The 17,438-nt window shown below is 41.1% G+C and overlaps 1 protein-coding gene across 2 annotated transcripts in view; it reads left to right on the forward strand.

Annotated features, from left to right (window-relative positions):
* Nucleotides 1-17,438, forward strand: part of tecta (tectorin alpha) — a 42,014-nt gene that overhangs the window by 10,682 nt on the left and 13,894 nt on the right. For both annotated transcript variants that reach the window (XR_014030130.1, XM_081364546.1), the window contains exons 2-14: nucleotides 7,993-8,065; nucleotides 8,404-8,543; nucleotides 8,738-9,025; nucleotides 9,173-9,310; nucleotides 9,493-9,658; nucleotides 9,880-10,112; nucleotides 11,145-11,324; nucleotides 11,495-12,065; nucleotides 13,674-14,287; nucleotides 14,457-15,027; nucleotides 15,117-15,766; nucleotides 16,529-16,633; nucleotides 16,761-17,301. Coding sequence is in view for 1 of the 2 variants with exons in the window: in XM_081364546.1 (XP_081220672.1) it covers nucleotides 8,002-8,065; nucleotides 8,404-8,543; nucleotides 8,738-9,025; nucleotides 9,173-9,310; nucleotides 9,493-9,658; nucleotides 9,880-10,112; nucleotides 11,145-11,324; nucleotides 11,495-12,065; nucleotides 13,674-14,287; nucleotides 14,457-15,027; nucleotides 15,117-15,766; nucleotides 16,529-16,633; nucleotides 16,761-17,301 (4,261 nt within the window). In the remaining variant the exon portion in view is untranslated. The remainder of the gene's footprint in view (nucleotides 1-7,992; nucleotides 8,066-8,403; nucleotides 8,544-8,737; nucleotides 9,026-9,172; nucleotides 9,311-9,492; nucleotides 9,659-9,879; nucleotides 10,113-11,144; nucleotides 11,325-11,494; nucleotides 12,066-13,673; nucleotides 14,288-14,456; nucleotides 15,028-15,116; nucleotides 15,767-16,528; nucleotides 16,634-16,760; nucleotides 17,302-17,438) is intronic.

Raw genomic sequence — 17,438 nt, forward strand, 5'->3', positions numbered from 1 at the left:
ACATAATGTAAAAATTAAATAAAGACAAAAAAGATAAATGTCTTCCACAGTTGTTTTGACTCATTGTAAACAATCATTTTCAAATAAATCATGTTACAAAAGTTAGGCAACACTGAAATTAGACATAATGATTGCTAGATATCTATTAACACACCTTCCACTGCATTATACACATGCTGTAAAAGTCAGACTTTCTTCTCTTTTTTTTATGTGATGTTACCACACAAATACGAACAATGTAAAAGTGTCATTTCCTATTAAATTTCGACCAAACATCTTAAATTATAAATCATTATAAGATTACCATCATGAAACCGGGTAAGGCAAGGCATACTTGTCAATAATTTATTTATTTATTTGTTTATTTTTAAAACAAAACATCTTCCATACTGCAGCTTTAAGAACCGTGATAACACAATACCAAGATACTTATACTTGTTATACGAGTATACATTATAGTGTCATACAGAAATAACAGTCACTGCACCTAATTTACTTGTGTTCCTACAATGAAGTAGGTGTCTCCAGTCATTTAAGCCATACATGCTTTTCACTCAAGACACTGTGATCTACATTTCCACAAAAAAAAAAAAAAACTTGACAATGGATATATCTTGACTAGACTTGAAAAATGCCAAAATTACTAAATACAAGTTAAATATCTGTAGAATGTGAATGCTTAGAGAAGGGGAGACCTAGGGCTACCTGAGGTCTACCCTTAACATAGAGTTAGCACCATTAGATGAGTAGGTGGTCTGGCATGGGGAGGGGGGCATATAGAAAGTGAACTCTGTCCTCCAGCTGTAACACCAGCCACTTCTTTTCTGCTTGAATTACAGCAGGGTCACCTACAAGCCTGAAGCCCTCTAAGGTTTACACATTTTACATTCACAAACTTGGCTCCCCCTATAATGACCACAGACTGACTGCAATCCCCTAGTCACCGGATAATCAGGCATGTTTTCAGCAAGACCTCTGCAACCTTTCTCATTGGTGGAAAGATTCTTTGTATATGCCATACTCTTATTGATGTGCAAAGAAGAGCATGTGCTGTTGGGTTATAAATATAAACCTGCATTTATTTATTATTATCACCCCCATGTTCCAGAGAAAGAAAACTAGAGGTGACCAATAATAATGAGAATTTAGCAATATTTCATTTAAGTTACTGTCTGGAATAATATTTGTAGATATTTTTTGTTGTTGTTGTAGAGCAAGTGGAAATATGGAACACTTTGATTTATTTAATTTTGACTGACTTTTATTTTTAATTATTTTTTATCATCTCAATATTTTATAGGTTTTTAATGGAATTTGAAGATATAACTGTTGTCATTTGTTAAGACATGAAACATTAAGGGACAGCCTTACACAAATATCCTTATTCTTTCTACTTAATAGCTCGCAAATGACTGTCAATCCATTCATAAGTACTAGGTCACTTAACCACAGTGAATTGTAAGTTAACTTAAGACATGCCCTTTTCTAGTTTCAAACTAAATAACAATCAGTTATAAATGTTTTATACAGATTGTGAAATTAGTTTTAACATGTTAACATTAAGTCTTTATGGTCTTATTTATTTAACCAAAGTCAGCACATACCAGTCTATACATTTCAGGAATTGGATTACCAGGGCTTTTCCTGTTCACTCCCATACCATTTCCTAGCAGAATGGCTCTAATGTTAGAGTGTCTGATATAGTATATAGACTCCCTCTCTAGTTACCAAGCTGTCTCTATGCAACCCTATCCCAGAGGAGGGTGTTAACAGGGAGCTCAGAATCCATTAGGGGCTCAGATTAGCTATATTATCACTATTGATAGGAGAAGAGTCTGCATTAATATTGTTGGCAGATATTGAGACATCTTTGTTTCAGTGTAACCGCATATGTCACACTGATGATCCTTTATGTTTAAAAGTCCCATCACTGTTTCAATTGTGTCCTATCACTGGAAATTGAGCTTAATTGTCATATTTTTGCCCAAATCCTATGATTATACCAAATTGTTGCTACATTTGTTTACCTCTTTCCTGTGTAATTGTATTCTTCACTGATAATTGGAAATCCCTTATAATGCTTACTAATGTCCTCACTTGGATAATAATCTGCACTATGCCAATGTCTCACTAGATAGAACTGCATGTTTGCTTTCGATCTCATAAACAAACCACAGTCTGTTTGCTTGGGCACCCCTTTTCTCCCATCTTTCAACAGTACCTGTGTCTCTACAAGTTTCTCATTGCTCATATTTTGTTCTCATTGTGTTTTGGCTGTTGTGATGAAACTTGATCCTCTCTGTTCTGCTCCCAAAGGACATCTGGCCTTTAATGGCAGAATTGTTAACAGAGTAGGTGCTGAAATATTTACCTGTTGCTGGATCTGTATAATGGTCTTTTACGGATTGTAAAAAAAAAAAATAAAGAAAATGTAAAGAAAATTGGCTTGGGCCATGGATAATAATTAAGTATTTATGAATATGTGAACATTGACATGGAACATTGCTGTAAAAGATGTTACTGGTATTTAACCATTATGTGAAGTTCTGTAGAATGCCATAGAACTGAAAAATGTTAAGAATAAACAGAAGCCAAGGCTTTGCGTGAAATTCATAAGAGTCTTAATGTCCCCCAAGCTGAAGTTTCCCCTTTTAATGAAATTTGTTTTATTGTTAGTGGTCTGAAAATTACATGTTTCATCTGACGTGAGCAGAGATGTGTTAATGTTAATTAAGTTAACAACAGTTTCCGGAGATACCCAATGTTATGTCCTGGCTCAGCTGGTCCAGCTGTTGAATCTGCAAAACTGGTAGAGCTTGATGACCATTATACTCTTGTAAATCTAAGGCTATGGTAGTTTTTCTGGATAAACTGGTGATAAGGTAATTTATTGAGGACAAATTGTGTGAACTTTTATCAAGTTTTTTTCACCAGGGTTAGCTATACCTGTTGCCTTTTATTTTGTTTGCTGTGCTTTCTTGTATGTGCTCCTCTTTTGTTGTCGTAGTTGTGTATTTACTCAACTCACACTAGGGACAAGCCACTGTGGAGACCTCACCAAGAGCCTAGGCAAATGCTAACATCCAACTGGAGTCTATCCAGCCAGACAGCCACAAGCTAGCCTGCCACCTGGATCACCACAGTGGTTTGGCTGATGAAAAGCATCATGCCTAATTGGTTTCACCACGTTTGGAAGTGCTGGCCTATTCCTGTCACGCCTACAGGTGAAAGCTACACGTGCCAAATCTGGCATCGCTGTCACACTCTCAGACTCACCCACAGCTCTGTCCAACCAAGGCTTAAAAAACATCCATCTCCTTAGCGGCCTAACTATTGGGCAGCATAGCCTCCCAGAGTGCAGCTGTAGCCAGAGTTCACTGGTGGATCGGCAACACAGAGAGTTGTGCCAATCTGAGGGAAGAGGGACAAGGGGTTGCCAGGGCATGAAAGCAGGGGTGGGCTACAAAGGTAAGGTCACACTGGGAGCTGTTGAGGGATTTGGTGTGTTTTGGATAGGTGGGGGTTTTAAGAAAGTTTTTTTTTTATCGCCTCACTCTGTAGCAGAGCAAAAAGAATTGGCTGGGCAACTGGTAGCCTGATCTACCCTGTTCACCATAAAGCATGAGGCTGAAGGAAGCTCATTGTGTGGCCAGGAGGGGGAGATGTTTTCTGAGAAGGTTTGAGTTACCTTAAGGGGGCTTGACATTGTTGAGGAAAGGAAAGAAAATGAGGGCAAAACAACTGCTTGGCGTTGGATGCATCAAGGGGGTTTGGATGAAAATTAAGATATTGGATGACCCAGCCAGGTTCTTGTCCAGGACCTTTTCTAGCATACAGGGTCAGGTCTGGTGAACCTACCAGCAAGCAACTGCAGCATTAGTGCTCTCATCTATGCTTGAGTCCTTTCCCACGGAAGCTGCTCGATGACTCCAAAGGCCCTCGTTGTACCCGCTGACATTATGGTAATTCAGTCAGCCTGATTCCAATCTGCCAGGTTTGGTTGGCAGGTGGTTGATGGGGCTGACAGTTTGCGATTACATTTTATCAGACACTTGACTCCAATGCCCAGACAGTGGAGTTAATGCTTATCACCAAGCTCATAGCCATCTCTTGTTCTTGGTGGGACTGAAACTTTGTAAAGATTTGGTTGTAAAGATGCAGGATTATCTCAGCTGATTTGACCTATTCCGCAACCACAATGTTTCTGTTTGTAGGTTAACATGAAGTAGAATGAGGGACAAATAAAAAAAAGCAAGACAGAATGATAAACCCTGTTAGTAAGTAATTACAACGGCAGAAGGAGATGATGGTGAGAAGATAAGGATTGCTGTCTCCTTTTTGTCCTTACTCAGTCTTTCTTCTGTATCTGGTCATTCCAGCACAAGATGATTCAACTGTCCAAAAGTCAGTCTGGGACCACATTGCACTCTTTGTCAAATTCTCTATGTCCTTGTTATGCACTAGTTTGGTTAAGAGTATGGTCTGCATTTACACAACAAAGCAACAAGGTGTAAAAGAACCCTCCGCTGGGACCCCCACATTGGTCACAGGGAATCTGGGGTCTGCGTCCGTCCAGTCGGCTTTCACACATCCTGCCCCCCTCTGGTATCTAGTTACGTCCACTGTCCTCCTAGAAACAATGCTGAGTCTGACTCAGATCTTGCTCCCATCTCCTTCCCAGACCCTATCACTGTGGATGCACCAATGATTTCCCCCTTTTTGTCGTTATCTCACCACTGCATCTATGGAAATGAGCCCCATTTGGAGATCAACCCAGGGTTGAGTGAGCTGTTGCAAATGAGGCTGTCCTTAATTGGTGCAAGGAGGCCAGTAAGACAGGAGGGGGAGCACTGATTCACTCACTCACGCACACACATGGAGTGTCTAAGCGAATTCATGTTAATGTGGTAACCCAAGCTCTTCTCCTTTTTTTTAATCAAATAAAGCAATGTTTTTCTGCCGTGTTTTCTTTTGTAAATAAATGCCCCAAGGGTGGGCTGGAGAGCCCCAGAAGAGATGCAGTGGACTGTGCTCTAGCTATGGAGAGGGCTGCAATCTAGGGAATTGGAGTTAGATCCAAAGGCCTGACATTTTCTTCAGAAATCCTCTTTGTGCTTACGGCTCTAGTTTCAATATTTCCCTTCAGTTACTTACCAAACGCCACCTTTCACTGGTCCTCAGCTCTACCCCCTTCTCTCATCCACTCTTTCTTTGCCATTCTGCTCTTGTTCTTTTTTTTTATTCTTTCCCTCTTTCGAAAGTCTCAACCCCACTCTTCATCCCCACCCCTCTCTCTTTCCCTCTGACTCTCCTACCCCCCCCAAAAAAACGATCTCAGATTAGCTTTAACACTATCCCTGGTGCAAAAGGTAGCGCCTGCCTCTGATGCGTCTCCCTTCAGTAGATCCGTACAGGGAACCCACTCTCTCACTCCTTCTCTGTCCTCTCATTCTGGGATCACTTTCTCCAGACTTTTGCTCTTTGAAATCAAGCGTACCCTGAAGCACGGATTGGGCCGTGTTTGCCATTCTTGTCTTTGGCGGTTGTCCTGTGGAATTGGACCAGCACAGCACTTTGTGTGAGTGGAGGATTTAGGAGGGTTTTTCTGGGCTGTCTCCCCCTCCCTTTTCTGCATCCAAGAGCAGAGCCCCTCCGCTCTTGAGACTGTGTTGATGGTACCCACTTGGATGTGACTTAGAGGCTGATGCACAGGTGACGTGCTGAACTTCCGTCCTATGAAGGCAGGTGAGTGCTGATTTCTGAGTTGTGGTCTTTGAACTGGAACGTTGTGTTGTTTTGTTGTTTTGTTTAGTTTTCTTATGACAAATTCGCTGTCTTTCACTCCTTGTCAGTTTCTCACAAGTGATGTTCAGGTGCTCTCTGCCTCTTTTACACCTCTCTTCTCTCTCTTTGTTTTGAAAACACACTTTGTGTGTGAAAATGTAAATGATAGGCTTTACCTGCCAATCGGTAACTAAGAAATTTTGATAACATCTATCATTGTTATTAATGCCAGTCGTCAGACAAGGCAGCTTGTTTGAGATCGGTTTCTGATAGGTTAGCCAAATGAACTCAAGTCTATGTAATGTGATGTGGAGAGCAATGGATTTGGCTTTTGGCATCTCACACAGTATCTCATGGTTCACTTGGGAATCCCATCAAATGCCAGTTTTGTCTGTGCTTTGGTTTCATGACGGAAGATGTTATGCAGGGCATTGTCTAAATACATAGGCTCTCTTCAGGAGACTGGATTTCAGTTATGTTGGAAGGTGGATATTTTTTTCTCATTTGGCGGTAGAAGAAATGGTACACTTCCTTTTTTGTAAGACTGCGACTTGAGTATTCGTTCCTAACGCAACAAGCTTGAATTAAAATTTTTGGTTGTTTCCATGGAAGTTTTGAAATGCTTTATTTGATAAATTATTGCTGATTTTGTTAATGAAAAAGTAATTTTTAAATTGTGTTTTTCCTTCATTATTATAATTTTTTATTTCATTCATTTATTTTATGACTGTTTTTTTTAAGAAATTATAGAATAAAAAAAAATAATTAAACTATCTTTACTGTAGAATGGTAAATTTAATTTTCTTCCTCTGGATAATTTTCTTACTGAGGCAAAGGTATGTCTGTAGGTAATCATTAAGATTCCAACATTGTGTGAAATATGACAAATTTAATGAGACTTATATTAGATGCCATGTCTTGATTAATGGAGCTATAAGGACATTGTAAGCTTTCATTTATTCGCATTAATCTGACAACATCATTCTGGATTTGTCATATGTAAAAAACTTGAACATACGTACAAAATTAACTATAGGAGAAAAAAACAATTACATTGCCATGCCTAATAAAAACAATTTATGTAACACATATTTTCATATCATACACTCTACATATAGCCTTGGTTATATACAAATGATTTAATCAGACTCTAGAACTTTAGCAGTATTTTGCTTTTGTGTTTACATTAGTATAGGTTTAGGTTTATTTTGAGGCAAGTGGCAAGTTTTCTGTGGAAACACCCTTAAGACTGGGATATAATTTTGAATCAGTTTTACTTACTATTGCTCACTGTTTTGTCATTGCCCTTTCTAAAAGACATTTGGTGCCCCTATTCAAAATATAGGTCTACCTAAATTAAGTCCGGAGTGACAAAGTAGTTCCATTTGACTGTTTTACCATCAGAATCATTTTAGGTCATTATCATTTCCGTTCCGGATTTGAGAAGATGTCCTTTTATTTTGGCACACTAAGGCTGGGTGAATCTAAAGGGAGTGAAACCCAAACTTCTGCCCCTCAGGGTTGCCGTAAAGACCCTGGCAACTCAAGCCTGCTAAATTAAACCCATTAGCCTCACTGTTCACAGTCCTCTCTCTGATGCCAACAAGTCATAGAACATAAACACTTTGTAATAGACCCTTCAGACGATGGATAGGAGCAAGGCAGGTTCTCCCAGCCGCGGGCTTACTGGCACTGTGGAGGCCTGGAACTGCATCACCATAGCCCACTCACACGATAGTTCTGGAGAATGTGATCCCAACACATTGTTCCTCATCACATAATAGAACCTTTTCAACTCAGGGCGAACAGGCCCACCATGGAGAGGGAGAAAGGGGGAGAATGCCCCCATGGGAGACCTGGGAGACTGCTCTTTAAACCAGGGCAGATTGGAAACAAATGCAACTTGGCCTAGTTGTTAATTTCTTAAAATAGGCTTATTTTCATACTAATTTTTCTTTATGAAAATGGTCAAAATATTTTCATCTTAAAATAACTGATGTTTGGAAGGCTGGTGCCAATAAAGTATTTCTGATATTTTGTGATGAATATTTGAATTCACGTTTTTCATATCTTTTTTCTTTAATTGTATTATTATGTGTCTTCTTGTATTTATATGTGTGCACTAGAGGCTTCATTAACAAGAAAATTTTCTTGTGTATGCAAGCCCACTTGGCAATAAAGCTCTTTCTGATTCTATATATTTCTCAGGTGTTTAGGATGGTCAGAACAGGCACTTTAGTCTCTCTGCTCCAGCTTTTCAGCACCCTTGCTCCCAGAGGAGGTAAGTGATGTCCTCTCACAACTGCATACAAACCCTCTCCTGCTTGCCTCCACAGCCCCTCTTAGATGTAACAGTGATTGATAGATAAAAAGAGGCAAGACACTGAATAAAGAGTTAATTAATTAAGTAAAGATGTGATTAAAAAAGAACCCAAGAACCCAAACCTTTTCCAAGTCTTTGTAAATTACTTTTTTACTCTACATCGCCTGTACAAAAAGACACATCACTGTATTTATGTAGTTTAAATCCATTATTTTCAATCCAGTCACCCTAACATGGCCAGTTGATCAATGCTTCTTTTCATTTAATTCACAACATTTCCTTTTTTCTCTGCATAGCATTTTCTCAGGATACCCTCTACCCCTTTGGACCAGCTCACAGGGATTTAGAAACCCCTAAAATGGATGATGGCAGCTCTCCAGAGATTCCACTACTAATTCCATTCATATTCTTCAATATGCCCTATAGGTCCCTTTATGTAAGTCTCCAAAATATGAACTATAACTTGAGATAAATCACCAAAAATCTCATTGCAACAACATAGGTGTTCAATTCAGGGGTGAATTGGGAGATTTGTGTAAATATTCTTGGTGTTCTTAGTGATCTATTCATCCATCTACCTGTATGTGAAGAGATCAGTGTAATAGCACACTATCTTCTATTCCCCAACAGGTCAACAACAATGGAGTGATCTCCTTCAGCATTCAGGTGAGTCAATTCACTCCAGAGGCTTTCCCACTCAGTGACAGTCGTTCCTTCATTGCCCCTTTATGGGCTGACGTGCATAATGGTATCCGTGGAGATGTGTACTACCGTGAGAGCACAGACCCAGAGATCCTGGAGAGGGCTAATCAGGATGTCAGAAAGTATTTCAAGAATATGGTATCGTTCACTGCCACCTGGGTCTTTATTGCTACCTGGAATCAGGTCACCTTCTACGGAGGCAGCCAGACAACACCGGTGAGGCAAAAAGAGATATATTCAGTTTGTCACTGTTTTATTTGCGTGACCAATTTAAAAAAAAAAAACTGAGCTACTGAGCAGTATGTACTGTTTGATCACCACATGAACAACAAAAGAGAGTAATCATTATTTTTTTCTTTTCAGGTAAATACATTTCAGGCTGTTTTAATCTCAGATGGCCAAGCTTATTTTGCTATGTTTAACTATGGAGAGATCAGCTGGAGCACAGGCACGGCTAGTGGAGGAGACCCTCTTACAGGCTTGGGAGGAACCACAGCACAGGTAATCTTGAAAATCACAGCTGTTACAGAGGTTGCTGTATATTATGGACTATTTCATTACATTATTCTGGTTCTTTGCATCAGGTAATTCCCTTGGAAATGTTTTCATCCTCTGCAAACTCACAACATAATATCTTTGATCTCATGATTTTCCTCATTCTCTGCTATGTTTGCTTTCTCTAGGCAGGTTTCAATGGTGGAGATGTCAGCCATTTCTTCAACCTTCCTGGATCACGCTCGAACGAAGTGGTCAACATTGAACAGACCACTAATGTCAACGTGCCAGGACGGTGGTTCTTCCGCATTGATGCCGAGCAGATAGACCCAGCAAATGGCTGCAGCTACACTGGTATAACAAAATGCATACAGTTGTAGTTAGAGAGAGTTATATTTTGTGGTATTTGCTACATTTAATTCATATTTTACTCATAAGATATCTTATATCATTTGTGTGCTCTTTGGTTATTTTGTATGTACTCTTTTATTTCAACATGTTACATGTATCTATCACACCATACCCAATCTTTCTCTTCCTCTTTTTGCATTTCTGCAACCTTTATTTTTTTCCAGGGCGGTTTTACCGGCGTGGAGAGATTTTCTGGCTATCAGACCAATGCACTCAACGATGTAGGTGTCTTGATCTGGATAATGAGGTCATCTGCCAGGAAACTCCATGTGGTCAGCTAGAGACATGTGAACAAGTGGAGGGGGCTTATTACTGCCAGCCTACCCGCACTAGCACCTGTGTGGTGTTTGGAGACCCCCACTACCACACTTTCGATGGATTTCTGTATCACTTCCAGGTGCAGTATAGAGTTAAAATGATCCCATTTCTATAAAAATGATCAGTAATAGTTATCTACCTTTTTTAAAGGGATAGTTCACCCAAAAACTAAAATTCTGTCATGATTTACTCACCCTCAAGTTGTTGCAAACCTGTATGAATGTCTTTTTTCTGCTGAATACAAAAGAAGATATTTTGAAGAATGTCCGAACATTTGATGGGCCCCATTTACTTCCATAGTACTTTTTTTTCATACTATAGAAGTTATAAGGGCCCATCGAACTGTTTGGTTACCCATATTCTTTTAAATATCTTCTTTTGTGTTCAACAGAAGAAAGAAATTCATACAGGTTAGGAACATCTTGAGGGTGAGTAAATGATGACAGAATTTTCCTTTTTTGAGTGAACCATCCCTTTAAGGGAGCACTATTGGCAGTCCTGGCTCACTTTGTGCCCTAGAAAATGACCTAAAATGACCTAAAAACACATTTTTACAAACTTAGTCATTCATTAAAAAAAAGTGTGATAAAAGATGTGATAGTCCAATGGTATATACTTACTTTTTTATCACTCAATAGGACCCAAGTTCAAATCCTGACCTATTTTTTGTTTTTGTTTTTTATGAACAAAATTGCAATTGAGCTTGACAAAACACCATGCATTTTCAATCCATGGAAAGTACAGCTTTGATATTTCAATAACTTCAATAAATACTCCAAAAACATTGACCTTAATGGCTGGACCAGACCCCCCATGACAACAATACTGGCAGCTCGACTGGACTGACCACAACTAGACACAATAACCATGCAACTTGTGCATGTGGCCCATTAAATGTGCACAATGCTTCTGGAAATAGTAAATATTTCATATTTCACTGATTGATTTTTATAAAATATCTGTAATCAGAAAGTTATGCTGAAAGCAAAAGCTGTTTTAAGATTATCAAATCACAAAGCTGAATATAATGCTGCTTTGCTGTTTTGTTTTGTTTTTGCTTTGTAAAGAACTGTAGGATGAAACTGTGTGATCTCCTTGATCTCTTATCCAGGGTACTTGCTCATATCTTTTGGCTCGTCCATGCTGGGAAATGCCTGGTTTGCCCTTCTTCAGTGTGGAGGCCAAGAATGAAAACCGTGGTGTGACCACTGTGTCCTGGCTAAGGGACGTGACAGTAGAGGTGTACAACCACCGTGTCACACTACCCAAAGGGACTCTGGGAACTGTGCAGGTTGGCTCTCTTCATGTTTCAGTCCTTTAAATTTGAAGCTACTCCTCCTACTAAATTGACCAACTGTACAATCAGAATGAATAACAGCTTCGTAGATTAAATTGTTCTTGCAGGACACAGGCGATATAACCTTTCTCAATGTCTTTCACTTTGTGTTTCTGTTGTTACAGGTGGATGGCCTGATAAAGACTCTCCCTGTTCAACTTCAACTAGGCGCAGTCAAGGTATACCAATCTGGTGTTGCTGTCGCTTTGGAAACAGACTTTGGTCTCTTGGTGACCTATGACGGATTGCACTACGCCTCCATCTCCCTCCCCAGCTCTTATTTCAACAACACTTGCGGTCTATGTGGTAACTACAACGATGACCCTGCCGACGACCCTGTGTTGCCAGATGGCTCGCTGGCAGAGAGCGTAGTGGAACTAGGTGGTAGCTGGCGAGCCGAGGACACAGATTTTCGTTGTACGGATGGCTGTGCCCAGAACTGTAGCTTGTGTGAACCAGCAGCTGAAGCATTCTATTTTCGCTCAGACTACTGCGGGCTGATCAATAAAACTGACGGGCCATTCAGAGACTGTAGGGCTGTGGTAGACCCTACAGCATTTGTGTACAGCTGTGTTTATGATATGTGCAGCAATCGTGATAACATCACCACCCTTTGCCAGGCAATACAGGCATATGCACTTGCATGCCAGGCCCTGGGAGTCACTATACGACCCTGGAGATCACGCTCGTTCTGTGGTGAGTGAGACCAGGTGTGATCTTAAGGTTAATTCAACATCTTTTAGAGAGATTAAATTAAGTATACATTATTTAAAGGATTAGTTTACTTCAGAATTAAAATATTCTTGATAATTAACTCACCCCCTCGTCATCCAAGATATTCATGTCTTTCTTTCTTCAGTCGAAAAGAAATTAAGATTTTTGAGGAAAACATTCCAGGATTTTTCTCCATATAGTGGACTTCAACGGTTTTCAGCAGGTTGAAGGTCCAAATTTATGTTTCAATGCAGCTTCAAAGGGCTCTACACGATCCCAGCCGAGGAATAAGGGTCTTATCTAGCGGACCGATCTGTCATTTTCTAAACAAATATATATATATATATGTACTTGTTAACCACAAATGCTCGTCTTGCACGTCCACGACTTCACGCATTACGCAATCATGTTGGAAAGGTCAGGCGGTAAGCTGACGTAGGCGGAAAATGTAAGGTTTGGCGAAAAACTCCATCTCATTTTCTCCTCCAACTTCAAAATCGTCTGACATCATTGTTTTCTTTTATTTTTTGTAAAGGGCTTTTGACTTAGTCTTTGCTCGTTCGCTTTGTAAACACTAGAGCTGTGTTCCACTCCAAAATTGTCATGCCCTTCACTTGCTAACTTCCCTCCATCTCGTTCACTCGGATGTACGTCATTGCGAGTGCCCACTACTGGCGGAAACTGCAATGGGCTGAATTGGAACGTCCTAAGCCCTTGATCACTTGGAATCAGCTATGGAGTTGATTTATTATTTAAATTTTTTTTTTCCTTTAAGAATTTGTTTAATGCAGCATCCAAATGTTTATATGTGTGTTTTGGTTGTTTTAAATAAATAAAAAATATATATAATATATCATAGAGTTGTCTGTTGTGGTGGTGATTAAATGAGATCTGTGGTGACGTCACAATCGTACTGCATTGTGGGACATATAGGTGCCTGAAGTGTACATATGAAGTAGACTCGCTCCCTCGGTCAAAATCGAGGGAACGAGGGTCTGTCCATCTTAACTTCCCTCGTTCACTTCACGAAGTGGAACGCACTACAAAAAGGTGGCAGGGATTCCCCCGAGGGGAAGTGCTTAGGGAAGTTCGCAAGTGCGTGTCTAAAAAGTGGACTAGAATGCAGCATGGGTCGATACTTCCGCCTACCTTTTAACGTGACCTTTTAACGTGATTACATAATGTGTGGCGCATCACAGCTAATGCAAGACGAGCATTTGTGGTTAAAAAGGTTTTTTTTTTTAGAAAATTACAGATCGTTACGCTAGATAAGACCCTTATTCCTCGGCTGGGATCTTGTAGAGACCTTTGAAGCTGCACTGAATCTGCAATTTGCAAACCCATTGATAACCGCTGAAGTCCACTGTATGGAGAAAAATCCTGGAATGTTTTCCTCAAAAACCTTAATTTCTTTTCGACTGAAGAAAGAAAGACACAAATAGTTTGGATGACGTGGGGTTGAGTAAATTATCAGGAAATTTTAATTCTGAAGTGAACTTATCCTTTTCTCACTTTCTATCGTGATTATGTCCTTTCTATTGCTCTTTTTTTCACTGACCTTGCATTTTTCCATTTGCTATTGGCTCTTAGTGTTGACATGCCCTGAGAACAGCCACTACCAAGTCTGCACGAGTGCATGTCCTGCCTCCTGCTCCGACCTGACGTCTTACCTCTACTGTACCCATCCATGCACTGAGGGCTGTCAGTGTGACCAGGGCTATGTGCTGAGTGGTAGCCGCTGTGTCCGCCGGTCTGAGTGTGGATGTGAACGTGATGGCCTGTACTATGCCCTAAATGAGACCTTCTGGGCAGGGGAAGGGGGTGAGGTGGGTGAAGAATGCACCCAGCGTTGTGTGTGTGGCCCGGCAGGTGAAGTGACATGCTTCAATGACTCTTGTGGGGAAGGCGAGGTGTGCGCAGCAGAAGTCGGGCTGTTGGGGTGTTACCCTCGTCGCGAAGCAGTCTGTTTGCTATCCCAGTCTCAAATACTGGCCACGTTTGATGGGTCCACAATGCCATTCCCTGATGAGAGCTCATTCTACCTGGTGAAGACTTTGGGACGCTTGCCTGCAAATGTTACATCAGTGGAAGTGAAGATTGGCAGGAAGTTGGTGAATAAGGGCCCAACATGGCTAAGGCCAGTGGTCGTTAGGGTGGGACATTTGGAAGCACAGATAGGTGGTTCGGATTTCGACTTGATCAAGGTTTGTGGTGTCTTGCATAGTTTCTAATCTGCAAAAAACTATAAAACTATAGCAATATCATTATTTAAACAGTAGATTTGATTGCTCCTCAATATATTCTTACATATTGCTGAGACCAAGTTATCAGATTGTATGACGTGCTGATGTTGTCATACCTCTCTCTGCCCAGGTCAATGGTGAACCAGTGATTCTTCCTTATGTTCATCCAGTGGAGCCTCTCATGATATACCGGTCCTCTGGTAATATCACAGTGATTGAGTGGAGTGGTTTAGTCCGCTCCCGATATTCACGTCAAGGCCTGATAAACATCACTCTTTCTACTCTCTTTTACAACACCACCTGTGGTCTCTGTGGTTTCTTCAATGGAGATCCAATTGACGACCTCCGGCTTCCTAGTGGAAGGCAGGCCGATACAGCCGACCAGTTTATTGAAGGCTGGAGAGCCATTGCAGATGATCTGACATGCAATGGCGATTGTGAGGACTTGTATCGTATGTGTACAGATTTAAGGCTGTACCAGAGTCCATGGCTGTGTGGAAACATCAATGACCTGGTAAACAGCTCATTCCTGGCTTGCCACACGGCTGTTAATCCCTCTCCTTTCTTCAGGAACTGCCTCTACAACATGTGTGTACGGGAGGGAAACCGTTCTGCCCTGTGTAACTCCCTCCAGGCATATGCTTCAGCTTGCCAGGATGCTCAGATCAACCTGGGAGCCTGGAGGAGTGCTACCAATTGCCGTAAGAGTGTTAATTGTTTCTCTCTTTTACCATTTCCAACACATTTTATCCTAGTTACATGATTTCCTTCCCTTTCTTTCTTTCATTAGCTCTACCCTGTCCAGAAAACAGTCATTTCGATGAGTGTACATCTGCATGCCCTCTCACTTGCTCTAACCTGGATGATCCAGAGGAGCCGTGCCCTCTAACCTGCTCCGAGGGCTGCCAGTGTGAAGAGGGCTTTGCCCTCCGTGATGGCATCTGTGTGGCACGTAGTGACTGCGGCTGCTTCTACCTGGGTCGCCAGCTGGCCACCAATGAGACATTCTGGACTGACTGGGAGTGCCAGGAGCGCTGCTACTGTAATGGCACAGACAACAGTGTCTACTGCACCTTCTCACCCTGTCACCCAGAGGAGTACTGCCAGGAGAATGAAGGCCTATTTTTCTGCCAGCCAAGGACTGAGGCCATGTGTGTTGTTGCTGGATATGGCCACTTTTTGCCATTTGGAGGTGTACCATTTGACCTCCAGAGCAGCTGTACTCTTCGTCTGGCCACTACTGAGTGTGGAGAAGGGGACGAGGATGGGTTTGGTGGACTAGACAGTGCAGAGACAGTTCTGGGAGGACTGCCCATGTTCCAGTTTTCGGTTCGGAATGAAGAGAGAGACACAAGTCAAGCTATATGGGTGCGGGGATTTGTTTTGGAGGTCTATGGATATGAAATTGAGGTGTCCCGAAGCTTCAAACACACAGTCATGGTAAGATTGTCCTGGAAAATATGTTGAGATTATCAATAATGTGTATCTTATGATTTTGTTCTCTTTGTTTTAAACAGGGCCATGTCCAAGAAGAGTAATTTGTGTAAAACTTGTATGAATTTGAGTAACACAGATAGCATGTTTGTATTTGTTTCACAATGTGTATAGATGTGATCCAAAGCTGATTTGGATCAGTACAGAATTCACCTGCACTAGAACAGACAGCTACTGATACACTTTTTGGCCATTTGCTTGAGTGGCAGACATTTCATAATCACAAGAATTCGTCTGTAATTCTAGAACACAACCTTTTGAAGGTCAAACTCCTCATTTTTATGACACAAAGTTATTTTAATGAACCGAAGAGCTAAACCGGGAGTCATTTTTTTCAGGTGAGGGGTATAATATTTCAGTCAGCATCTGTTAGCATACTGGAGCAGATACAGACGGAAACTGATAACTGAGTGACGTCTGGAATGAGTTCACAACACGTCTGGAATGAGTTCCCAACACCGCCGAAAGATCTGAGGAACTTTAGATCAAATAAAGATTGAGGGGAGAAGAAAACCAAGTTAGAGAATGAAAGACAGAGTGAATCATCGAGAAACTGGCTTTTGAACTATGTTAAGTATAGATAGAAGATGAACAAGAGATGGATAACAGCTAAGAGATGATACAGAAAATGATGAATCATGTACCAAAAGGATTTGATGACTATTAATAAAAAAGTGTGATTTTTTTTTTTTTTTTTTTTACTTTTAGGTGAATAAAGAGCGCATGTATCTGCCTATAAAACTCGGCCCAGGGAAAGTTAACATCTACACCCTTGGCCTGCAGTTACTTGTGGAGACAGACTTTGGACTGAAGGTGGAGTACAAACCAAAATAAATATCACAAACCTCTTTTTACGTGTAAAACACATAGACAGAAAAAAATGCAAAACCTCTACATTTACATTATCCAATGTGTAAGCTGGTTAATAATATCTCTACAGGTGGCTTTTGACTGGAATACTCTACTGCTCCTCACTCTTCCTCGCAGTCTCTTTAATGCCACCTGTGGGCTCTGCCAAGGAATGCCCATTTCTGGTCCCACTCTAAGTGTCAGCGAATGGGGCATGGCATGGGCAGACCGTGACACCTTCTGCCAAGTGGGTTGCGGGGATTCTTGTCCCCGCTGTGGATTGGTTGAGAGGGACCTGGCTGCTGAGGTCCCCGCTCAAGTAACGGATGCTGTTGGTAACACTGACATGGATAACGGTAGCCCAGGAAACCGTTTTCATCTTGCTGAAGGGTTGTATGTTTATGTCGAACCTGAGGCGGTGAGATTATGTGGACTTATTATAGACCGTGGAGGTGTGTTTGCACGCTGTCACAGCAAAGTGGCACCAGCCTACTTCTATCAGAGCTGTCTGCAGGATACATGTTTGGATCAAGGTGCGAGAGAGACCATCTGTAATTGGCTACAGATTTATGCCAGTACCTGTCAGACACAAGGAGTATCTGTCACTGACTGGAGAAGTTCCACACCCTGTGGTAAGAAATATGTCTTGTAGTTCTTGTCACAATCTTGTTATGCATTAAATTTAGTGGTGCTTGCTAAGGCAAGCATCACGATTATTATAGCTCATTTTTTAGGTTAGGGGTATGTTCTACAGTAAATCTTGTGGCTC

Source organism: Scardinius erythrophthalmus, assembly GCF_964197995.2.
Source record: "Scardinius erythrophthalmus genome assembly, chromosome: 5".
Lineage (NCBI taxonomy): Eukaryota > Metazoa > Chordata > Actinopteri > Cypriniformes > Leuciscidae > Scardinius > Scardinius erythrophthalmus.